The sequence below is a fragment of the Saccostrea echinata genome, unplaced genomic scaffold (assembly GCF_033153115.1).
Source record: "Saccostrea echinata isolate AGI-Se365-2 ecotype Australia unplaced genomic scaffold, CSIRO_AGI_Sech_v1 ptg000030l, whole genome shotgun sequence".
In the NCBI taxonomy this organism is placed as follows: Eukaryota; Metazoa; Mollusca; class Bivalvia; order Ostreida; family Ostreidae; genus Saccostrea; species Saccostrea echinata.
In genome coordinates this window covers 11,843,286-11,869,741 of record NW_026889779.1, presented here as the reverse complement: position 1 = coordinate 11,869,741, position 26,456 = coordinate 11,843,286, and the positions used below count along the sequence as shown (strand labels likewise).

At 33.0% G+C, this 26,456-nt stretch overlaps 3 protein-coding genes across 8 annotated transcripts in view; 1 reads left to right on the top strand and 2 right to left on the bottom strand.

Annotated features, from left to right (window-relative positions):
* Positions 1-1,065: 1,065 nt before the first annotated feature.
* On the bottom strand, positions 1,066-8,574 carry LOC133197312 (large ribosomal subunit protein uL6-like). Its single transcript, XM_061333276.1, has 5 exons — positions 8,520-8,574; positions 6,476-6,523; positions 6,121-6,326; positions 3,780-3,990; positions 1,066-1,205 (listed from the first exon to the last, which is right to left on the bottom strand). Exons 2-5 carry the CDS (start codon positions 6,519-6,521, stop codon positions 1,102-1,104), a joined length of 567 nt encoding a protein of 188 aa, XP_061189260.1. The 5' UTR covers positions 6,522-6,523; positions 8,520-8,574; the 3' UTR covers positions 1,066-1,101.
* Positions 8,511-26,456, top strand: part of LOC133196814 (protein YIPF5-like) — a 28,724-nt gene continuing 10,778 nt past the window's right edge. The window contains 6 exon segments of the mRNA XM_061332670.1: positions 8,511-8,532; positions 8,732-8,765; positions 8,767-8,820; positions 13,067-13,171; positions 14,350-14,516; positions 17,343-17,377. Of these exon segments, the coding sequence (XP_061188654.1) occupies positions 8,511-8,532; positions 8,732-8,765; positions 8,767-8,820; positions 13,067-13,171; positions 14,350-14,516; positions 17,343-17,377 (417 nt within the window).
* Positions 19,064-26,456, bottom strand: part of LOC133197310 (leucine-rich repeat-containing protein 24-like) — a 112,763-nt gene continuing 105,370 nt past the window's right edge. The window contains exons 1-3 of one of the 6 annotated variants that reach the window (XM_061333270.1): positions 25,963-26,318; positions 23,172-23,269; positions 19,064-22,694 (exon numbers count right to left, since the gene is read on the bottom strand). In XM_061333270.1, the coding sequence (XP_061189254.1) occupies positions 19,994-21,997 (2,004 nt within the window). In that variant the 5' untranslated portion in view covers positions 21,998-22,694; positions 23,172-23,269; positions 25,963-26,318 and the 3' untranslated portion in view covers positions 19,064-19,993. Of the gene's footprint in view, positions 22,695-23,171; positions 23,309-23,370; positions 23,389-24,259; positions 24,402-25,962; positions 26,319-26,456 lie in introns of those variants that run through there. The other 5 variants (XM_061333272.1, XM_061333273.1, XM_061333271.1 and 2 more) reach the window with 5 other exon arrangements.

Here is a 26,456-nt window from a genome sequence, read left to right as displayed (position 1 = left end):
TGTATTTAGCATGTTTAGTGTAGGTTACACCTGGATCTAATATCAGTTTTAAAACGCTATGTATTGTACCCCTACCTTTACTGCAATCTTCGATTTATCGGTTTCTTTGTTCGAGATGGCACCTTGCTTCTTAAGTTCTGTTGTTTTTATTTTCTCCTCATGACAAGACATATTTGGAGTATGTATTTATCATTCAATTATCACTTCCTTTATTCATAGACGTATAAATATACATGCATGTTCATCAATCTTCCTTGTTTAACCCCACAAAACGAAAGTACAATGCATGAAAACGGTTACAATATGGTATGGTGGTTTACCAGCGGATAAACTTGTTAGAAAAGTTGTGATACAAATCTAATTGAAGTACTGAATAACTTTCCGGACCCCCCACCCCACGCGTTAGATCCGCGCATTGATCTTCCTATCACGGAGCGAGAGCAAATGTTCTTTCCTGAATGATTGATCAGATGTATATTTCTAGACGGCACGTCCATCAACACTTGTAAATTAAGCAAAGGTGGTACGACATAAAGGAAGGTACACTACTGGGCATGATTCGGATGGTGGATGTTGCATTTACTTTCTGGACGAGTGAATAGATAAGATTTTTGTGCATTTTCAAGTACAGTACCTACAGCCCCACTGTTGAACAAATTAGCATTTTTGATGTTTTGGATGCTGAATGTGACCTACATTTTCAATATGAATGATCAAAATAAAACACTGAAACAGCAGAATACATCATCATCAAATGATCAACCATGCATAAATGATACTGCTTATGGATGCTTAAGATGCAACTATCAACCGAATTATTCCGAAGTTATTATAAATACTACATTTGTTCTGCTCCATGTGTCCTTTTCTCTCCAGAAGAGTTGAATGATACACATATTTATTTTTTAATATTTTAGGAGTTTGATATATGCATCATCTGCAACCAAAATAATTCCAAAAATAAATTTCAATCCATGCATCCAATATTTGTTTGTTTGTAGCAAGTGTCCAAGTCAAACACCTAGGGGTATGGTATGAAATGAATCCAACAAACACAAAGAAAGGTGAATTTTTTTTAAACTTTATTTTTGTGCAGTTCATTCAATTGTCAGGAACCACTGTGGTCTTCTCTGATACATAAATTCCGTCCAGGAATTTTCTGATATCCTTGTTCTTGACAGTTGTTGACTGCTGAATCAAAGCAGCTGAAACAAAGTAAAATATACATTACACAAGGTATTTTATTTGTGATAAGTATATCATTAACTTTACAAAATGGTCTCACTATAAGAATATATTCATGAACAAAATGGAGACAAATGTACTAGATGAGAATTTTGTTTCCTCATTGCTACTTCTTGATAACTATTCAGAATTCAAATCAGATTCAAATACTTTTTTCTTCAAAATGTTCACATTACACTTTAAATGAAACCCCCTCCATAATCATTTCAAACAACAAGCCCATGGTCCACAATTTGCACTTGATTGACCTTGAATCTGATGGTCATATGAAGAAAATTATGAAAAGATTGTTTTGGATCCACTACATGAAAAATTTTGACACCATATTGTGAATTCATCCCATCCCACAGGAGTATAATATTACCACACTTGAATACACAAAACATGGAGAGCTTGAATATCAATATGTGACCAACATAGATTTACAGTTCTAGAGAAGATATTTTTTAAATAATTTAATTTCCTATTAAGGCATGACAAAAATATGTTTGTTTGCGGTTACATGCTGAAATAAAATAGGGTCGGTAGCACAGGCACTTGTTTCGTATACGGGGCACCCCTACTTATTTTTACCACAAGGTACCTAACTCAATTTCAGGCACCCCCGCTTCAAACTCGTATTTTGTTTATATATTAATCATTAACCTACTTTAAAATGACATCGTTCGCTTCGAAAGACTTTTTTCTTGTCAAATTAATCGTTTCGGACGTCTCTGATCGAGCCTCTTTATTGTAAACCACTTATTTCTTCCTCAAAAATTATCTCGATACAAAATAAGACTACGGATCGGATACATTAACTTCCGGTTGGGTTATAAACGAAGGATAAAACCAGAGAAAGGAATTCTCGTAAGTCTCTGGATTTATCCTACATTTATAACCCAACCGGAAGTTAATGTATCCGATCCGTAGTCTTATTTTGTATCGAGATAATTTTTGAGGAAGAAATGAGTGGTTTACAAAAAAGAGGCTTGACCAGAGACGTCCGAAACGATTAATTTGACAAGAAAAAAGTCTTTCGAAGCGAACGATGTCATTTTAAAGTAGGTTAATGATTAATATATAAACAAAATACGAGTTTGAAGCGGGGGTGCCTGAAATTGAGTTAGGTACCTTGTGGTAAAAATAAGTAGGGGTGCCCCGTATACGAAACAAGTGCCTGTGGTCGGTATGTAGTATTTTTTTTTAAAAATTTTATTGAATTTTTTTTTTTACAAAAATTTACATGAGTTTTACCATTGTGTGGTGCTTTACTTTTGTTTGGGCTTGTCATATGGACGATAGACACAAACACGTTAATTTAAACATGCCATTTTGTTTCTGGTACATGTACTTTCGATTTCAAACACTTGACCAATTTCATGACTAAAAAAAATTTGAGTCGGCGATTGAATATAGGGTCGGTCGGGTAACCGTAAACAAACATATTTTTTTATTACACCTAATAGGGATGGGTATCGGCAAAAATTCCGTATCATGACATATCACGATTTTCCCCCAAAAATATCACGATAAATCGTGATATTTTTACACACAACTTTTACTACAATTTCAAATGAATTTCCATGATATTTCTTAAAAATATGCTATAAAAGCATAATTTTACTTTTTAAAATTTTTATTTAATATAAAGCATGTTTGGATGCCGTTGTTTAACTGTTTTCAACATTTTTTACACTTCCTGTAATTGTCATTCAATAGTTTCAACAAATATATGAATAATTTCTGGAATTTATAATTATGTACCAAATACCGGTGTTTTAGTCTCCGTATCATGATACGTATCACTCAATAAAAAATCGCGATATACCGGTACACCGATAAAATCGCGCATCCCTAACGCCTAACATATTTAAAAAGGTTTTTCCCTTGGTATAAATTACCAGGTAAAAATTTGATTCCCTATCCTTCCCTTTCACACACTGCTGCCCTTAAGAAAAATGCTAATTTTTTTTCCTATATATCCACCTGAAAATGTCTTATTCCCTGTCTGGTCCCACCCTACCCTCAAGGGCCATGATTTAAACAAATTTAAATCTATATGTACACTGTATAAGGAATCTTTTCCATATGTTTTATCTGTTCTCGAGAACTAAATCTTTAAAAGACCCAACCCTATTTTCGCTTTTCTTGATTATCTCCCCTTGACATGGCCCTTCATATGAACAAACTTGAATCCCCTTCACCCAATTATACATTTGCTAGGTTTGATTGAAATGGCCCCGTGGTTCTACAGAAAGTGAAACTTTTACAAGGTCAGCAACAACCATGCTGCCAGACAACAGGCAAAATCTCACTTGTCATGAGCCTTTTGCTCAAGTAAGCTAAACAGCAAAATCTTGACAATGCATTTATTCCTTTTGTCACTTTATTTATAGGTAAAAAAAGTTCAACTGAACCATATTCCACAACAAATTAAGGACTTCCAAATATAATATGTGTTATCAGGATTAAAATATACCCTTAACAAGGGCAGTCTGATGAGGAAATCTTTTTTGGGGGGCAGGGGGAAAAAAAAAATTTTGCATACAAACCTGAATTAGATACAGCCTCTATGTCATTGCCCTCTAAGATAAACTCATCTTTTTGAGTGGAGGCCTTGATAGATACTCCTGTTAACATATCTACCCTGCGCACAAATTTCTCCCCCAAGAAATTCCTGATCTCTACTGCATGGCCACCTTCTTGAACTGCACAGTTGATGGGGAAATGGGCATACACTGACCTCATTTTGTAAAGAAAGCCCTACAATGACAAGGAACAGCAATTTGAATTTTGACAAACAAACAAAAAATAATTTCTTCAAAAATGTGTCCATTTGCAGAACATTTTAGAGCAAGATGTATGTGCATCTATATTTTTTATAACAATTACATCGCACTTTCATCCTTTCATTTTATTAAAAATGAAATTTATTGGTAAATCTGTATGCTTATACAAAACCAATACTAAAAACCAAGTATTTTTCTCTAAGAACCAGGCAGTGATTTATTTTGTTTTTTAATCCACCACCCCCTCCTTTTGAATTGGGAAAAATTAGCGACATTTTCCTCAAATTGGGAAAAATCATTTATAGTAAATTAGAATGCTAAAAAATACATAAAATAATCAAACTAAGTAACAACAACAGTTTTTGTTTGATTTTAACTTTGAATTTGATTTAAATTCAGAAAATAATCATTTAAAAAAAATTTACATGAATATTTTATTGAATGTGAACATGGCTTATATTAGTCACACCTTGTAGCTTCTACAGTATTTTCTTGGAATTTCTTTAAAATTAAATTAAAGTCGAATTTCATAAAAAAAAAAAAAAAAGACCAGCATTTAGACTCATAATCTACATAGTAAACTGTCTTATATCGATAATCAAGTTTACATTTTTACCAATTTTAGTGAAACCCTATGTGTTGTCCATTTCCTGATATTAGCCTGACCCTCTAAGTAATAATGGCGGTCAAACCAAAATCATTATGTCAACATGCAGCATGACTTTTATCTGGGAACTACTTACCAATTCATTTCGGATATTATAAGCTACTTATCTGTTTATGTGGATATATGCATTGTCTTACACATTCATTAAAAATCGGCTGCATGTGCATGGATTTGGAGAATAAAATTGAAGAATAAAAACGTATTTACTTGTCAGCAAATTTAGTGACTTTTGTTCAAAATTCAAACATAATTTCGTATGTTTGAAATTGGGAAAAATAAACTAATAATTGGGAAAAAATAGCTAATTTTTGTGAGGGGAAACAGCTGAATATCAGTGGCATTTTGACCCAAAAAAAATCACTGCCAGGTTCCGGCCAAATTGACCACTTCATTTGATAAAAATGTCGCTTTGAGATAAATTAATTGTTGTGAGGTCCCAGGGGTCTAGAATTTTTTTTAAAAATTTTTTAAAAGCTACTTGCCCACTTAAAAGCAATCACTATTTGTCCTTGTTTATCAATTTGTTAAAATATCTATTGATTTCATCACATATGTTTCTGTTTTTAAAGCGATTTCATAATTTTGAGATCTTTCTGGATAGGTTTCGATAGTACTGTATATACTCACCTATAAGTCTAAAAGTTGGTCTGTGTTCAAGTCAGTTGTATTTTTAAAAATTAATTTTAAAGAATTAGCCACTGATCCGCTTATAAGTCAGTGCAACTTTTTGCTAGAAACTGTAAACAATTTTTGATTATAATCTATTATGTTTACCAAAGTTTCAAAGTATATTTTAGGGTAAGACATCGATATTTTATCTTTTATTAACAATTTAAAAAAAAATTATCATTTAAATCCCTAAGTACTTGTGTTTTGTGCATGTGGTAACATTTGATCTTCAATTACCTGCATTACATTAAGTTCCGATCTTTACAATTATCGGTGGAGTTGTTACAATATTAGTATATTTCCTCTCTCAGAAAAATTCCAAATTTTCTAGGACTCACCTATAAGTTGGACCTAGACTTTTGGTTCAAAACTCAACTCCCAGAAATTTGACTTATAGGTGAGTATAAAATGTATATATGGTATACAAGCAACTGTACTACCGATGAGTCTCGTAGATTAAAAAAACACAATGTATCAGCCTTGCACAGATTCTGATAGTTGGATGTTTGTTCTTGATTTATTTTAACATACTTGAAAAGTTTTGCTGGCTCAGTCTGAAATTTATTACTTTCTTGTTCAGGTAAGTTTATCATGAAAAACTATCTTTCCCGACATGACATTTCACTTTCCCCAGGCAACGGGAAAGCATAATTCTAGATTCCTGTGTCCACAGAGATTTATCATAAACTTCAACCCAAAGCCTGTTTCAATTGATCTCTAACCCTTTACTTTGAAATAAAGGGAACACACTGAAGACTAATTATGCACCTTAGTGACTCCCTTGATCATGTTTTCAATGTGACTGCACACAGTTCTGACTGCAGCCAACTCCTTGTGTTTGCCAAACCATTTCTCTACCAGAACAGTGTTCTTGCTAACCATGGAGATGTCTACAGCCAAGTGACGGAAGGTCTTGGTTAGAGTTCCCCGTGGTCCTTTAATGATCACTTTTCTGGCCTTCACACTGCATGTCACTAGATAAAAATATCAAATATTACGTTTAAATCTCATTTGGATATTCAAATAATTCAATAATCAATTCAATAATAATAGTTGAGATAATGGTGTCATCTGAAGTATTTTTACATTGTCAGGTTGATAAAACGGAAGCAACGAGTCATACCTCCCTTAGGGATCTTCACACTCTGACTGGTGTGCAATTCCTTCATGTCTGCAAGAAGTAAATGAACAATAAGTCAAACTTACGATTTCTTAAGCTACATGAATATAAATCTGATCATTCTGTAGCTTGTACTATGAACAAATTCTACAAAATCAGACTTTGATACAATCCATTTCTTTCTTTTTCGTAATTCAATATTGTCCAACACCAATGAAAACAGGAACCTATGTACTAAAACATTTATTTTTAGTAATTGGGCAATAAGTGGCACTCGCAGCAAATTTTCTTGCAATCACAAAAAGTTTTTACTTATTTGATAAAAAAAAAAAGAAAAAAAAACTATTTTACTATGAAATCAAAATTTCGTCCTTCTGACATCCAAGATCTTGCAAATTGGTAAGTACTACAATTAATTACCATGATTTATAAGAAAAAACTGTCTACAGAACAAATCGAATCAATAATTGAATAGGATTGTTTTCATACTTCAAATGTAAATGATTGGTTACTATTGCTTCAGTTGTTAAACAATACGGTTATACCTTAAACAGGTTGGGACCAATCGCCAAAATGGGATATAATATCCCAAATGGGATATAAATTTACACTGCAAAAAAATGAAATTTTTTTTTTGCTTTAAGGGGGACCGACCCTCTGATAAGAGAGATAACTTTCCAAGTAAAATATCCTAGTATTACTCATATTTTATTTTATCAGAGTTTAATTATCAAGACCTTTGAGCAGTCAATTCGATCAAACTTGACATATGATGGAAACATTACCTTATATTTCCTTTGATTGTACTTTTCAAATTGTTTTATTATGTTTGACAAAAAAACATTTCAATCCAGTTTTAAAACCCTTTAAAATTGAATAAGTTCTATCGTTTTAACGTTCATTTTAAAAATGGTTTAATGTATCAAGCACCAAATGTAGAATTTTTATTAGTATTACATTTTTTTCCCAATGAAAACATATTTCTAAAAAAGATAACTCTTGCTAACAGATGTATTGTTTTCTTACAACCACACATAACATTATGACATTCTGACATAGGAAGCAGCGCTTCATTATGATTTCTAATATGAATTTAGTAGGTATGACACTAAATATTATTTTCATATACACCGCATCTTTCTAATTTTATGTTGTGATAATAAATTATTACTCTTCCTAATCTCTGTGTTAAAATTTCTTCATATTATGATCTGACATAAAAATCATTTCTGAAAAAATAAGCAGTGCTTCATACCTCATACTATTTTTCATTTGATTTTGATGCTATAGCTCTTGATGAAAATCAATATTGGGAAGTTTAAAAAAATTTTGTGAAATTTGGAGCAGAGGGTCATTAGTCCTTAAATATCATAAATCCGCATCAACATACTTGCAGAGGAATAACTTTTGGTTTACAAGTTTTTCTGTATGCCGACTGTTTATGAGATTGATCCCTCGGAAGTTCCTAAACTTCTTGGGGATCAATCTAACAAACTGTAGGGCTGCAGAAAAACTTGTATGCCAAAAGTTATTCCTTTTAAAGAATTCTGATGCGGATTTATGATATTTATATCCAAAATGAAAATTTTCATTTTTTGCACTATGAATTAATATCCTATTTGGGATATTATATCCCAAACGGGCTATTATATCCCATTTAGGCGATTGGTCCCAACCTGTTAAAAGGCAAAACAGTGGACCTGGCTATTTAATATCCATAATTATGTTAAAATTTTAAATGTATTCTTCTTATGGAACAGGACATGCAAAGACTATACACATCACTTCAACACAGAGAATATTTTACGATGTGAACATAATTCTGAAAGGTTCAGTGAAAATCATTCCGAAACCCTGAGAAAAATTTGACGATATTACTCATTTCGAAACCAATTTCCTTAGAGATCACCAAATTTAAACGTTCAAAATAACCATGGTACAGTTACAACATGTTAATTGTTGACAATAACATAACAAATGGTGATGTAAGTTTATTGATGCTGTAGATTTTTGTGGATTGAAGCGATGACACCGTTTCATGTCGTACCTATTTGGTTATGGTAACCGGAAAAGGACTATTATACAGTAGACCGATCCCGATAATAAATTTTCAAGAAAAGAAATCGTTGAATATGTACTGTAACTATAAATAACCATAATATTTAAATAATTTTGTTTTTTTTATCGACTATTCATAATAAAGAGGCATTTTTCTATATTGTATTTTTCTGACATTTTAATCTTATTCTATTTTTATAGTAAAAAATATATCGGACTCGATTTTCATTGAATTATACTTCCGGTAACAACACGTCAGCTGCACAGAACGATACAAAATCAAAAATAAGGTATTATGCCTGATATTCTTCTTTTTCTATATGTAAGACAATTACGTCTGCGTCAAGAAGATATTGATATAGACGTTAATTAGTGAAAATGGGATACTTAACAACTTTAAAGGATAAAAATTGCAGTGATATCTTTTATCACTTTTTGTTCGAAATTCCTCTGTCAAATAATACATTCATTTAGGGTATTCCAAATCACCCCGCATTATGATTTCGCATCATTCTCGGTAATTTACCTTATCATTGTACCTCGAACGACACATGCACACGTGTGACAACCAAACAGTCATTAAGAGCACAGGTACTTGGGTCTTGGTTTATAAATATGTATGTACCTTATTGATATGTAAAAAAGTAAAGGTATGCAGGCTCTGTAATGGCGTCTGCTCAACTCGCTTGTTTACATGGCTTGTTCTTTGAAAATAACGCTGCACCTACCGATTTTTATGCACCAGACGTCTCGGAACACTGATTACTTATTGTAAAAACCCTCACATCTTGCAAATAATTCCTAAAACATGAGTTTTAAACACATTTTCAAACTTTTCGTTAATGTGCCCGGAACTAAGTGCAAATACTAAAAACCGATTCAAAACGACAAATTCCGGCCATTCAGACACTTCAAAATTCTAGAGGCGTTCCGAGGAAACTAAAAATAGTTCTGGGATAATTGAAGTTATATTTAAATTTCCCGGAACGCCTCTGGACTTTTGAAGTGTCTAAATGGCCGGAATTTGTCGTTTTGAATCGGTTTTTAGTATTTGCACTTAGTTCCGGGCACGGTAACGAAAAGTTTGAAAATGTGTTTAAAACTCATGTTTTAGGAATTATTTGCAAGATGTGAGGGTTTTTACAATAAGTAATCAGTGTTCCGAGACGTCCGGTGCATAAAAATCGGTAGGTGCAGCGTTATTTTCAAAGAACAAGCCATGTAAACAAGCGAGTTGAGCAGACGCCATTACAGAGCCTGCATACCTTTACTTTTTTTTACATATCAATAAGGTACGTACATATTTATAAACCAAGACCCAAGTACCTGTGATTAAGAGCATAGTTTATACTTATTACATGTATACCAACAGGTCCAGTACAATCAGTACATTTAGCTACCTAGCTAAAATTACCTACCGTAGCTATTTCCCTACCTCAGGTAGCTTTATTTAGCTATTTCAAGGCAGCTTTTCACAATTTTGCTTTTTATTTTAAAAAGACAAAAAGTCGCAAGTATATGTATACTAATATTTATTCTAGGAATTATTTAAACAACAATCTAAAGCAGAAATAGTTTTAACATGCTGCGTTTGAACACTTTTAAGGAAAATATGTATTTCCATTGTTTGAGTAACTGTACACCACCTTGTGTGCGATGAGGCATGGATAAGTATGATAACTTCACATTGTGCTCATGTTAACCAAAACTGGTTTTCTTTGTTATTTCACTCAAGAAGTAACTGTTAGGTCACAAATTAAAGCTGAACATGCTTCGTAAAAAGAATCTGTCCGTCATATTCGATTGGACTCTCGCTATATCTGAGGGCCCCTATATATAGAGCCGCTCACTTGGTCACTGTTCAGTGTAATCAATGGTCACTGGTGTAGATGGACGTATGCTATACAGCACTTGGTAGTGACAAAAATAACTGTGTGCTTCTTCTAATGCAGGAGAGTAAGATACCAAAGAGATTTACAACAGTTGCACAGGTCAGTGCAGTATACAAACAAACGCAAATATACGTAACTGCAATAAAATGTAAACAAAAGTAATGCAAGATAACCAGCACGAACACAGGTCGACATTCCACGCCGATACCCATGACAATAAAACAGTCAGGTGTAACGAATGCAAAGAGCATACCCTGGTGTTGATATCTTAGATAGTAATAACTAATATTGAAAATGGCGTATGTCTATTTACGAGTCATGTTCAGCTTTAACTGTTGTATATAGCCCCAAAACTTTAAGAACTTTGATTGCAATAGCGCAGAAAAAGACATCTCCAAGAGTGATTTTTTCATGAATTGTTTTCAGATGAGTTCAAAGTTGAAAATTATCACTGCATCAAAGTGCAATTTTCTGCACTTTCTGGGAAAAATGCTAATTTAAGAAATAAGTTTGATTTAGTAGCTAAATAAAGCTACTTCAGGTAGGTAAATAAAGATGTAGGTAATTCAAGCTACGTAGCTAAATCTAGTGATTGTACCAGACCTGACTAAAATAAAGAAGTAAACATAATGCGTTAATTAAAGAATTAATAATTTAATTCATTAACTTGCTAATCCTTTTTCGAAGAAAATGTCCATGTAGAAACTTTGCATGATATTTCTCATCGATGTCATGGCATTGTTGGTGGATGAAACATGGCATACTAGGTATTGATAGAACAGCAATTTTATATTAAAGCTTTCATGGGCATTGATTTTTTTGATAACACCTCAGATATATATTACTTATTAGTAAGTTATGGCCGCATTTGTAGCCCAGCACGGTTTGGGGTATTTTGAACTATGTGTGTACATTATCGCAGCCCAATAAATTGCACACACTGCACACTTGATATATGTCAGATATTTTTATAACATTACTCATTAGTTTTCTTAAATGCAAGGGTATGAAAGTAATGATTTGACAAAGCAAGAGCTAATAAAACTAGCCCTGGTACACACTTGATCAGTGTTGATCCTTTTATCATACAAATACGGACATGCATATGTACTACACATATATGTACAAGTATGCGTATGTGCAAGTTATGCAGTGATACATGTCATTCTTGATAATGGTGATATGTAATATCTAAATATGAATTGGTTTAAATCCTTTTCATTCATTTTTTTATTATCATCATCATCATTATCATTTTTTTTTAAGGGGGGGGGGGGGTCACTGCCTTCTCTAGATTTATGATTAGGTTTTACATTTTCAAAGTTAATTGTTTTGCATTGGAAAAAGAAATTCACATGGGTAAAAAAAATGACATAATTATAATTACAGAATTACAGTTTACTGTCATGTACATTGCTTTTGTGTTTGATCTGCTTCTGAGAACGCTGTTTTATAGTGCGGCTACAGAGGGTGGCTTCATTTACTTTAAAGTAAACAAGAACAATCAACAAGAAAATAATTTTTATTTTTGGAGCCTTTTGCTAAACAATACCAACTAATTCATTAATTATAATGTTGTTATCTGTCCGTTTTTAACCTTTTTACCTGGTGATTCGAAATACCTGGAAGTGACCTGCTAAGTTAATATCCATCACTTCAAATATGTTATTTTGATGTTTAATTAAGTTACTCATATAAATATAAACTAATTTTATAGATCCTCAAACACACAACAGGCATTTGAATTTAAAATAGTTCTATACTTGACACTAAATGGACTCAATCTTGAAGAAGATTTTTATACATCCCAAGAAGGGAAATATAAGAAAATTTATGTTACAAAATGTTCATTTTTCTGCTTTTACCTCTTGGCAGTATGTAACCCCAAATTCCAAATATTGACACTAATTATAAAAATGTAAATGTTTGTAGTCAAAATGTACTCATTTTATTTTTTCATTGAAAAATTAAAATCTAGAAATTATTATAATAATACACAAAGTATAACATAAACATGTCATTAATATATTTTGATATAATATGTATATATGAACTCTAAGGGACCAAAATTAAATTTTGAGATATCCGAGGATTTGAGATAATGGTAACAGGGGTAAAAAAGGCAAAGGAAACGTGGGTGGGACTGCCAAATCACTTCAACGTATACCAGGCATTCAAGATATATTGGTGTTGGAGACAACAAAGTTCAACTGCATTTATTTCACACAAAAAAGTGTTCTGTTTCTTGATTTATTTTTCTGTATATTAAAGCTGCCATCTCAAAATAATTACAAACCATTTGTTCCTAACATATTCTTTTACTACTTTGACAACTAAACTGTATACGTACAAGTCATGCACAAAGCACATTTGATTGAATTGTCTTGCCACCCAAAATTGCAGTATAAATAGGCCCAATTTTGGATGGACTCAATTTCAGGTCCAGGAGGGCTATTAACAAAGTTTTGGATATTTTCATGTGGAAATAATAAAAAAAATATGTAAGGAACACACAGATCTGCAGCTAACTGACAAATCTGTAAACTTTATTTTTGAATATGAATTGAACAAAAATTGAAAAGGGCAATCATTAATTTGTATGTATAGTAAAACTAATACATGTACACCATTTGTTTTTTGTCAGAATGTCTGGAGAGTTTGCAGGAAATGATGGCTTTTACAGTGGGGGATACAATTATGAACAGAACACAAATTATGACATGGGAGGTGGACAGTTTGGACAGGACACGTAAGCAAAATTATTTGTTTATTAAAACTTACAATTAGAGCTGTCATTGATAGAAATTATATCAATGTATCGTTGATTTCAGTTGATACGATATCAATACATTTTATGAGTAAATATACATTTCTTATTGCTATATATTTACATTTGCAAATGTTTTCTTTTATATAACACTGTTAAAAGCAATGTGTATCTATGTCCGCATAAACACGGGTTCCTCACATCACAAACGTTCGACGTAATTTGTCAGTGACATCATATAGGGTCGACGCGCAATCAATGGATCAAACCTGTGCCGTTGAGTTTTGAAAAATGAAACATTTGCATTTAAGATTATAATCAGGAAAATATAAATAAGTCACAAATGTAAGTAATAAGGTATCATTTTAAAACATCTATCGGGATATAAATACAGGTTTGTACAAGATCAAATTTACCATAAAGCTTTTCAGGCTTTATGGAATTTGATCTTGTGACCAACCTATATTTACATTCCGATAGATGTTTAAAAGTGATACCTTATTTCTTAAATAACATAACAGAATCTCATGAATTTTGTAATTGTACAGTTTTACATTTACTTTATAATGCTCATGGACCTCTTGTATTTATGTCAAATGGACCTCTTGTATTTATGTCAAGTCCATATATGACAGTCCAATAAATCAACTAAACTCTTTTTAAATTTTCTCTTTCATCTAATGTAAATTACCCGGAACATGGTATTGTTTGTATGAAATTTTTTAACATTTCATAATGGACTTGAATTTGTGGGTCTTTTCATACTACAAAAAAGCAATGAAAATAAACCTCTTAAAAAAATGATTTCACAGTATTTTTAATGAAAAAGATAAATTTTTGCATTTCTCACAATGTATGGTGTATGAAATTCCAGTGGTCTGCATCAGCAAATTAAGAGATATGTTTAAAAAAAAAGATCACAACAGTCCAACATCTCATCAACCTATCGCAATTGTGAACCACTCAGAAAAATATTGGACGTTAAATTTTTAGTATACTGGAAACAATTTTAAAAGGTATAACAAAGGGCTATTTTTTCTGAACAATTAATATTTTGTTGTTCATTAAAGATTAGCTGACTAGTATCATGTCAAAGTGTTCTAAAGTTGAAGAATGCCAAAACAAGTCCACATGCAGTAATTGAAAGTAAATAATTGCAGGCAGTTTGGTCAGTTTGATTACAGTCAGGGATATGGTTCAGAGCAGCATTACTCAGCACCACAGTCCAATATGTATACAGGCTCCATCATGACCCCTGACATGAGTGCTTCCTATGCCAATCCAAGTAATTCAGACAGCTATGAAGATGAACCCCCTCTGCTGGAAGGTGTGTGTTTGTAGGTTGTTCACTGTACACATGTAGCTTACAACAGTAATTTTATCCAAAGACTGCAAATTACAACTGTTAAGTGTTATTTAAAAATGATTTACATGTATTTCAAAATTTGGTGAAACCAAAGGGGACTATAGGTCTTCTTCTCATCTGTCCATCCGTTTGTCAATCTGTCTGTCCCTCTGACCCACTTGGTTTTCGGCAGTTTTTCGAAAACACATGCAGATATTGAGCTGATTTTTGGTATAAGTAACCAGAGTGAGTTACAGATCAAGTTTGCATTTTGTTTCACTTCAAGAATTTATGGCCTTTTTAATTTTTAAGGGGGGCCATATAACACTTGTTGGTAGGGGACTGGTATTGCTCATGCAGTACTCTCAGAATTCTTGTCATATGGGTGGATGATAATCTGCAATCTGACTGCATTACTGTTATGTTTCACCACATCATATTTCAGGAATGTTTTTAAGTTTTGTTTGAGTTATTCATGTGTAAATCATGCAGACTTGTCATGTAGGCATTGTTCGTGAAGCACACTGTATGATAAAGAAAAGATGAAACTTAGTGTAGAGTCAAGTTTGTTCAAATCATGACCCCTGGAGTAGGATAGGGCCACGGTGTGCCATTAAAGTTTTACAAATAGGAATATAGGAAAAATCTTTAAAAATCTTCTTCTCAAGAACAAACAAAGCCATGGTTAGAGAAATTTACATGGAAGCATCTTCAGGTAGATCCAAGTTTGTTAAAATCATAACCACAGGGGTGTCTGGGCAACAATGGGCGATCAAAGTTTTAGACAGGAATATATAGGAAAATTTTTAAAAAATCTTTTCAAGAACAGCAAAGGTATGGTTTGTCATATTTATCTAGAGACATCCTCAGGCAGTGTAGATTCAAGTCTATCTTAATCATCACCCCTGGGGTATAGAATGGTTCAACAATGTGCAATCAAAGCTTTACATAGGAACATGTAGGAAAAATCTTTAAATATCTACTTCTCAAGAAAAGTAAAGTCATGATTTGTCATATTTATATGGAAACATCCTCAGGTAATGTAGATTTAAGTTTATTCAAATCACAACTTTCAGGGTTGAATGGGACCACAATATAAGATCAATGTTTTACATTGAAATATATTGGGGGAAAAATCTGCTGATGAAGAACAGCAGGACCATATTGACTCAGTTGAGCTTTGTGGCCCATGGGCCTCTTGTTTTGGACTGTTTCACTTTCACATCTTTCAGTGCGATATATAGATTTCGATTTCAATGTAAATCTTTCATAATCCTTGTCCCAGCATTCAAAGCAATGCAAACATTAACTATAGCGAATTTATTAACTTAGTATCTTTTGAAAAACTTTTCATCTCTCCCCATTATCAGGTTACTGGAGTCACTCAGGTGACCTATTGCTACCTTGTGCCATGTGCATCATACATTAACATTTGAACATTTTCAGCTTCTTCTCTGGAACAGCTAATCCAATTTTGGTTTATACAGTCAATTCTTGATTAACTGCCATCTTTCGTAGTTTAGAAATCATGGCAGTATAACAAATTCGGTGATGAACTGAATTTTGCATCTTGGGGAACTGTTGATACCATAGACGTAAGAAATACACTGTAGAGTTAATTTTCTGATAGTAAAATATTTTAATATTCATATTTAATAATATTATAAAATCACTGAGAAAATTTATTAATATACTGAAAGAAAAAAGCCCATATCTAAATATAAAAGGATAGCATTTATTACCAAATGACATAATGATAGCCAAATAAAATTTTATGGAATATTTCATTCATAATTGTCATTAATCAAGGCATAACATCAAATTAAATGATACTGGTATTTAAGTACTGCAATTGTTGAATATAGGGAGTAGGGGACAGAATTTTAAATTTTGAAATTTGCAGGAAAAAACATTCTTGAAAAAATTATATGGTTTATTGCAAGAATGATGATGAATCTAATGGGGATAATTTGAGAATTGACTGTAGCATCTATGGGTAAAGGGGAACAAAATATGTGAATTTCATGGTCCCTGCCCCCTTGGTGACAAGAGGAGTGGGGCCAAAACTACCAAAATTAGTACAATCTTAAAAAATCTTATTCTTTATTCCTAGACATCAAGCAGTTTGCATGATTTTAATAAGCATCGAACCCTCTACCAGAGTGTGAAATTCATGGCCCCAGGGTTAGGGGTTCTATAGATCATATAGTGAAAAAAGCATAAAATCTTCAAAAATCCCCTTCTCTCCCCCTGTATATTTCACAGACAAACTAAGTGTATAGATATGATGAGCAAGAGTGCAGCCTCCTCCAAAATTATGAAATTATTGGTCCCTTGGTCAGGGTTCAGGTGTTAGGGCAGGGCTCTATTGGTCATATAGTGAAAGTGCATTAAATCTTTGCAAATCTTCTTTTCTCTCCTGGGTACATGTATTTGAGAACTTAGTGCATGGTTCTTATGAGCAGAGTGCTTTTTCCAAAATTATGAAATTCATGGCCCCTTTATCAGTGGTTTTAGAGTTAAGGCAGCTGGGCTCTATTGATGCATTAATTATCTACTTCTGTATATTGAGCAGATAAAGTGCATGCTTTGTTTGGAAAAATCTTCCAAAATTGTGAAATTTATGGCCCCTGGGTCAGGGGTTCTGGAGTTAGTGCAGGGCTCCATTAATCATATAGTGAAAATGCATTTAATTCTTTGAATCTCTGCTCCTGTGTTTTAAGCAGACAGATTAGTATATAGTTATGATAAGCAAGATTGCCTCTTCCAAAATTGAAGTTGTTTTCAATTCGTAACTTTCTTTTGTAGAACTTGGGATTAACTTTGATCACATTACACAGAAGGTAAGTGTTTTTTAGTATTACTGTTTTATAGTCAGGAATCAGGAAAGATAACTCTTGAATCCTTCTGCAATGTTCAGCTCGGTAGTGTTGACAAACTTGGCTGTAAATGTTGAAAGAAATATTTGTTACTAAGCATGTTACTTAGATGATTATATGCTTATTTTATACTTATACATGTATATGTGTACATATTTTAGCTTTTTAAAATATTGAAATAAGATCAAATTTCAATGCATCCCACAGTAAATTTTACAAAACATTTTGTCTGTTAGAAATTAATTTGAATAATAATCTGATGGGATTCTGATTTCATGAGCTGACCAAAAAAAAAAAAAAGAGAGGCTTCTTATGATGCCATTCCAGTGGCAAATTATGCAATAATTTTCTGTTTAAAACTATAATGAAACCACAACACTTGTACTTTAATACTAACTTACTACTGGGCTTGTGATGGAGGAACACAGTTATGTGTAAACTGTCATCATTTTTATTTCCAACAATTTGATTCCAGTTTTGAGCAGATTCCTTGAGAGAGACTTTATTATAAAATCATTTTTTTTGAAAATTTATCTTGAGGGAAAAATTAATATCAAGTTACACTTATTGGTTTTTGTTTGACTTCTCTGTATTTTTCTATTCAAAGATTTGTACAAGCTTAGAGTATGTAAAAAATTTAAATAATTGACAAATTCATGGTTAACAAAACTTGTATCCCTTTGCAAACATTTTGAGAAAAAAAAGAGCTGATTTTTACCACCTCTGCAAGTTTTTTTTTCAATTTAATTATAATTGATTTCACTAGGTGGTGCAACATGCATGTCTGTATGCGACAACTTCACATCTGCTTATTAAAAGTAATAAGGTCAGGTATTTTGTAGGTACATGTATAAGAGGCAAAAAAGGACAGAAATCAGGTGCGGATCCAGGAATTGAAGTTAGGGGGGCGCAAGGATTAGGCAGGGGGTCTGGGGGCTGCCTAGAGGCCCCCAGTGGGTCCAGGGCAAAGCCCTGGTGGGGGCCCAGGAAGCTCCTGGATTCTAGAGATTTTTTAGGGTAAAAATGAGGTCTACCGAGTAGACATTCTTACATTTTGTCGACGAAACTATGATTTATACTTATTTTGACAATTTTAGGGGGCGCACCGGGTGCGCCCTCCTTTTAAATCCACCACTGGAAATGTACAGAGATTTTCTCTGGTTTAACTTTATTTGTACCTCATATTGTACCGGCTAAGGGGAGCAACTCTGTCCACAATGTTAGAGGGTCAAAATCCATGAATATGTCAAACTTTCAATTACATCACACTTGATATTTTGCAAATTACAAAATTATCAAACAATTTAATGTGCTTCAATGAGCTTCCCATGGAATCTGCTTGATGATAGCTAGCGAGGGTCTGTAATGCTTTCAGCATGTATTATCACTTTTTGTGGGATTTACTTTACCAACTCATTTTCCACATGCAGAGATGATGATAAATGGATGTATTTGTCCCCTTTAAAATTACATTTACTGTAAAATCAATTTTCAACAAAGTTTAAATGCTCTACAGGTGCATTGCTTATAGGAGTTCTTTTTATCATTCAAAGTGGGGATAGATAAGCTTCTTTATTTAAAAAAAATCATATAGTTTTAATCAGTGTAATATACATGATGAAAAAAAAGAAATAAAAAGAAACAGGCTAGCATAAAACAAGCAAAATTTATTATTTGTTTGAAAATTGAGCATTCCTTGAAACTAATACATGTACATAGCACAAATATAAATGAAACAATGATATACAAAAAATGTGTTGAAACAAATAAACAAAAGCTCCTTTTGTACACAAGTCATATCTCATCTATGCCATGTTTAGTGTAAGCAAAAAAAAAGTGCTCATAGTTCTGATTACTTGATAAAGCAGGCAAAAACTGCTCAGGAAAAAAAAAATCTTTTGTCAAAATCTTCACATTTATCAGAACTTAATTGTAGCACTACATACAATAAAACTAGGCATGCATTAAAAAGCACTGAGTTACCATGTAATGCACGAAGTAAAAAAAAAAAAAGCTTCTAAAAAAATTTACCTTTGGAAAGATTGACGAGAACACTAATGTTTACAGATTTGTGTGAGATGTTTGTATGAAGGTCACAGAAAACTGGCAAATGAAAATTGGTCAATCTATCAAATTTCTTAATAAAAGCAAGGCCATCGTCAGCAACAGTCTTGATATGTAAATATCCACCCAAATGTTTAAAGATAAAACACATCCCAGTGTAATTAACTTGAAGAGATGCCAAGATGTAGTAATTTTTTGGTATTTCATTACACTTTATACAACTGCAAGTGTTTTTGTAGTACAGAGCCAGGAATTTTTGTACATGACTCTTCTTGAACAAGTTATTGACAACAAATACTCAAATGGAATGTATACATTTATAATGCACAGTCGTCTTAATAGTACTTGCCACTTAGTAATGAAGATTATGACAACCAGTGCAGATCCATCGTAAAAATAAATTCTATAACATTTTCTCCATTGCACTATTTAGAAATTTTCTTAAGTAACATAGTAAAAGAATACTTTGGTATATTATGAACTACATTTTGGCAGGTGAAAGGGGCAGACAACTCTCTACACTGCTGTCCCATAATCATCTACTGTTCCAGGTTTGGGTAGAGAGAGTTTTAGTTTTTGTTCACCATAGTCACTTGTTTGAGAGTTTTGTGATGTAAGAGACATATTATCCCTCGAGTGGAATAATCGGGGTGGCTTTTTAGGAGGTAATGAGTTTAAGTAGCCTGCAGAGACACTAGTCCTTTTGCTGGGCAGTGTGCCCGCTATGTGTCCATGAGGTGGCAGAGAATATGGGCCTGTATGTGACAAGGTGCTACAGGGGGTGTAAGATAAATAGGTATCATAAGAACTGTCAGAGTTCAGGTACCTAGAGTTCAATGTGCTGGCTTTGGGCATGTTGTAGAATGAGTGGGGAGTGGATTCAAACAGAGGATCATAAGAATCACTCCTAATGGGGGAGAAATTCTCCAGTAAAGGAGACGTAGATTCACAGTTTGAACTATCACTCTCTTTAGTTCTGTTAGTGTTTGTACTTGAGTAAAATTGGTCCTCTGTTTCATTATATCCTGTCTTGAATGAAACATATGTATTAATGCCATTTTGTTCTGCTACCTCCTCACTCTGTAAAGGTTCTTTCTCTTTAGGGTTCTCTTCAAGACTTGTCTCAAGTTTCAGATCACTTTTAGATTCCCTTATAGTAGACTCATTTAGAATTGTTGTCTTTAGATGCTCTTTAAAGGTCAAGCTTCGCTCCTCTTTCCTCAATCTTTTGCTACGTTTCACACGGACACATGCGTAAACAAGTAATCCCACAATGATACATACAAATATAAATCCACTGACCACTGACGCAATTATAATTATGGTCCTTTTGTCCAGACCATGGTCACTGCCCTGAGATTCAGATATAGCCAGAGGCTGGAGGGAGGAATCCTCAGTGGTGGTGGGTAGATTCTCTGGATCCACTCCTGGGATTAACAAAGAGTATGAGATGAATTTGGACCCCCTAGCATTTTCTAAAAGACACTTATAATCCCCAATGTCTGAATACTGAAAGTTCTTTATGCTTAGAGTACTTGTATAAGTTTCCTTCCCTGTAGTTTGAATGCTTATTTTTCCTTCAGTGGGTTCTATTTGTTCTTCATTTTTTAACCACAACGGCTGGATGAAAGGTTTGGAAAAATACTTGCAAAATAAATCTACATTTTCTCCAAGTTTAGTGTTTTTCTGATGTCCACTTGAGTACATGACAATTTGGCACACAAAATAACTTTGGTTCAGTTTGGAAAAGAATTTTTCATTTACCAGGGGAGGTCCCTGACACTTCGGCTCACCTTGGCTAAACTTCCATGATAAATTGAAATCTTTTTTACTTGTAGTCAGATAGGAATAAAGCCAGCCTATCTTGCAGTCACAATACCATGGATTATTGTACAATCGCCATGCTTTCATGCGGTGTGTCAGGTGCTGCACTACCCCCTCTGTTAAAGTTTTCAGAGCGTTATTTTGTAGATCCATAACTTGTAGAAAGTTTAAGCCTTTAAAGGCATCTGGCGCAATATTTTCTATGTAATTTCCATCTAAATTAAGTTCTTTTAGGGATTGAAGTTTCACAAATGCGTTGTCGTTGATGCTTGAGATCATATTTCCGCGTAAATTTAATAAATGTAAAGATGATAAATCACTGAATGCTCCGGATGGCACTATTTTGAGTTTATTTCTAGATAAATTCAAGTATTTAAGTCTCCTGAGTAGCTGAAAAGCATTATCTTTCACTTCAGTTATGGAGTTATTCTCTAAATTCAGGGAGTAAAGTTGATCATATTTGACAAATGCATTCTCCTCAATGATTCCAAGATTGTTGTGTTGTAAATCCAAGATGGCAATGTTATGCTGTAAGTCATAAGGAATGAACTTCAACCCTCTAGCACTGCAGTTGGCCATCATGTCTGCTCCATAGGTAACCTCACAATCATGTGCCATATTTAAGTTGACATTCATACCAATGATGAACAAGACTTTCAGGAAAAGAATCCTTTTGTTTTGGGAGCATCTCACCATCTTGTTCTGTTGGGTTTGTAATCCAATGAAATAATTAGTCAAAAACAAAGCAGCATTATTCCAAACTGATTGCCAGAAAAACTCCTAATTATTCAGAACTTCTTCAACAAGCTCTTGCTGTGACTTTCCCACACCCTATCCGATTTTCTTATGGCACATTATTTTGCACTTGCTGTTGATTCTCTCATCTAATCTTGTGAAGCATGATCAAATTCACATGTAAATGAAATCACCAAAAAAAAAAAGCTGTTGATAGATGCTGCAGCAACACACAGTAACAGATGCTAATCCCATTCACAACAGCACACTGGTGGACCGACACAATTAGCTTGAAATGAGTCAACTTAATTCCGATTCCAGTAAAGTGTGTCTTGTCTCTCTCTTCACATGGTCCAAGGAAGAATTGATCTGCAGATTATTTTGAATTCATCCAGTGATATCAGGGTGAACTCTAGTCATTGTCACCATGGGAATGTGTGCTATGGAATATAATGATCAATGATAGTTATATTATTCCAGTGTTCTGAAGAAATGCCTCTAGACTTCAATAGAATCCAGCTAGGAAAAATGAATAAAACAATGTTTTATTTCCTTTCACCAGAGTACATATGTTTTATTCTGGAATAGAAGTGTTAATTTTCCAGAAGACTTTGTTAATTTGATGCACAATTCTGGAGCTCTTCTTTGTGGTGAAGTCCTAAAAACAGAGATATATAAACATTGTATAGGGATAATCATCTTAAGCAACATCTGCAAGAGTGAAATGGAAGTTTATAATGGATCACAGGGAGAGAATCTTCAATTCTTGTGGGCAGACTTCAGTTCTATCACTAGTGTGTTTAGATTTCATCATTTCCAGATAAAAAAAAAATCGAATTATTTCTCAATTTCAGTTAATATGCATTGCTAAATTGATTGGTAGAGACACAGCTTCTTTTGATGTGTTTCCACTTTTGCTCATCTCTTGCTTAAATTGAATTTCGAGGGGAAGGAGGAGATACTTGTGCTACGGTTGGCAAGAGTAGGAAGATTTATTTTAAATTTTACAAAAAATAATATCACGTTTCTCAAAGCCTAACACCACCCAAAATTTTGTCAGGCTTTAAGTACATTTTTCTGACGTTAATGAGATAATACATAAACAGGTTCACAGCTGTACAGATTTGATACTCACAATAATTAATGCTAATCAGCGTCAGGTCTGCCTGTTCAAAGAGTGAAGTTAGTAGCTGTTGGTTCAATTCTTTCATCATCTTCTCCCTTTTTATTTCTCTGGAAAAAATGAAGATAACATATGACTTACTGATATCAAAAAACATCTTTAAGCATCTGCCGATATCCTCAAGAAAAGCTACTGAAAAATAAAACCTCACATAAAAAAATATATCTAGTACACAGTGTGTGCCTGTATATCCTGTAGTTTTCAGCCATCAAAATGAACTCTCCTTCAGACAAGATTTTTTAACCTTTGCATATAACTGCGCAAGTTTGATGTTTTACCTTAAACGAATTTGCATTTCCGTCTTAAAACACAAAGGTAGATGTTCAGCTGAAATTAAATGTCTGACTTGACAAGTATGTTTTATTAAGCTGGATTACATGTGCAATATTAGTCTAGACAGTGATTGCCCATTGTGACATTTCCTTACACTGTGTTTAAAACATGCAATGTTCAAATTTAATATTTCTATTCATCCCAAACCTGTTTGTCAGTCTTATCGGTAATCTAAGTCCTTTTAAATTGAGAGTGCTTTAATTAACATTTTGTGTAATACAGTCATTTTGAAACTCTTTGAATATATATGCATGATGGACTATATTATATATAAGGTTGCTTAGATTATAAACTTGAAGAAGAATTAAAATGTGTCTGTCTTATGATATATTAAATCCATAGAAATAGTAATATTTTTTGTAGATCGGATGAATTTCAGTATTAAGAATTATGTAGCATGAAGATAATATCTGACAGTTTTTCATTTGAGTTTTGTAATAATTAAAATCAAAACATAAGTATTCATATAATTTATTAAAGAATTTCCTTGAACAAGATTAATACCACCATAGATAAACAATTTAGAGACATGTACAGTGTACATGTATATTATACTGATGCATGTTTTATCAGACTTTTATCACACTATTTCAACACGAGGTAATTATAACTATACATAAGCTAAATTCTGCAGTGTCAGGGGATATATTAAAAATATATATATCTGCTGAGAGCATTTGCATTAAAAGAAATGAAAATATACTCACAGAGAAAAAAAAAGTGTATTCCCACACCATTACAACATTTCAAATCTTGTTACGTAACCCAGGTAGCTTTTTACCATTGGCTTTCGGTCAGACAGAGTATAAAGATATTGATAAGCTGTGCTTGTTTGATAACGCATGTTTACTTTGACATCATAGAGCGAGGCTCATTTGCATTTTGTGGGGGTCATTTGGGTGCAATTTGTCAGCATATACCACAGACGAAGAATTGGAAAAAATTACCTGTACTTCTCAGTATTGATCAAGGAAGAAAGCCAATCCTTTATTAAAAAATAAACTGTGTATTTTGCCTCCAAATTTTAGTTTTATTGAGTGTTACTGATTTAAGAATTGACAGTTTTAAATAAACTAGGGATGACAATTTACATTTGTTACCTTTTTTAAAAAAAAAAAAAAATCATAAATCACCAGAAATGATGCATCAATAATGTGAACCTTATGGATTTTAATGACAAGTTTTGATGAAATGTAAAGAAACATATCTATCTATATTGTATATAATCTCTCTCTTGTGTCAAATTGCACATAATGGTAAAAGTGGCATTGAAATTTCTTTTGTAAGTTTGAAGAATTGAATTTCTTTATTCTCCTTACCTGGTTTTGATAAGAATTAATCCATGTTAATTGATAACAGAATCCATGTTAATTGATAACAGAAATATTTCTTAAATCTTGAAACTTGGAGTTAAGCATTGATAGAGAAAGTTGGGAGATGTGTGTCTCCAGTGTAAGTAATTACGATATGATTTTATTAATCATAATCAGCTGGGTCAGTTAAGCCCCCAGGTAAAACCGTGATAGGTTCCTGTATAACTTGTACTCTGTGGTGCTTCAGGGACAAAATAGAACCCAAACTTACCTGATAAATTGTTTGTAGTAGATTTTTTCACACTTGGAGAAATGTTAGACAAATAACATCATTTGTACAAATGACCATTTTCATTAATTTTGCTCAGGGAATTTATTTCATCATGCCTCTTCCGTTTCTAATTTGCGTTTTCTAATTCTGGTGACATCATCTTTTTCCTCATTAGGAACACGGCAGTGGTTGTCACTAAACACTTTTATTCTTAGTGCTATATACTCATATAATTAATGAAACTTGTTAATGATTTCTTAAATGTTATAATGTTTTAGAAACTACTGATTAGACATTGTAAGTAAATTCTTATCACATGGCAGTATGAAATGTGAATATACATAATGTAGCTTAAGTTCTAATTATGCAAATGCACCTTTTCATACCTGCACAGGCCAAATGTCACATGTCGTAAGAGGCAATTGAAATGTTTAGTAAAGCACGTACCTATGTAATGATATCTGCGATTTACAAGAATGATAGTGTCAAACAACTCTGTTTCCAATGAACAACTCTTCTATCTTGATAAAGCAAGAAATATAAACCCTTTTGATGAATAGCAGCAATTGAATGCTATAAAGATTGTTAAAAGTGACTACTTAATATAATTATTATTAGGACTTTGAACTTTGAAGTTCTTGGTAGTTTAAACTTTTATTTGTATATCAAAGACAAAATATTTTTTCTTTGTTTGTATTTCTTTCTTCAGAAGTGTCAACCCTCGATTAAGAGGTGACACATAGATTTATTACAATATTCCACTAAGTTCCTTTTTCATTATACATATATGACACTAATTATTTTACATGACCAGTATCATACTTACCCTTGAATGACATTTTAACATCCAACACAAATCTCTAATGAAAAATCCAACTTTTGTCATGTCAGTGCACTGAACTTGAAAAACTTAAAGACCTCCATTCTTATGAATTTTAAATACTTAATTTCACTTTCATACTTCAATTGCTGCAGCCTATATTGCCAAAGGTTAGAATGCGATCACCTGTTATTTAGTCTCTTTCTATAAATTTAAAAACCTGCTTATTCACACCTACTTAGCAAGCTTCCGTGACAAATGGGAACACCTATTTCCATTTTCCCCCTAAATTTAGTCCAGAGTAGAGGTCCCTAGAGGGCCTTGTTCTAGTCCCACTATCTGATTGAGACAGACGGAAGAGCTCTTGTAGGTGTTTGGTAATTGATTTAGATAATCAATGGTTATGTCACACTAATTCAATATTATAACATGACAACTAAAAGTTTTCTTACCTCTAAGAACCATTTTAAACTGTATCTCTAATGGATAAAAGCAAGATG

Coding starts and splice junctions, on each gene's coding strand:
- LOC133197312 (XM_061333276.1), bottom strand. CDS start 6,521: ATGAAGGAATTGCACACCAGTCAGAGTGTGAAGATCCCTAAGGGAG. Junction 6,327..6,475: donor TGTGAAGATCCCTAAGGGAG/GTATGACTCGTT, acceptor ATTTTTATCTAG/TGACATGCAGTGTGAAGGCC. Junction 3,991..6,120: donor TGATCAAGGGAGTCACTAAG/GTGCATAATTAG, acceptor TTGTCATTGTAG/GGCTTTCTTTACAAAATGAG.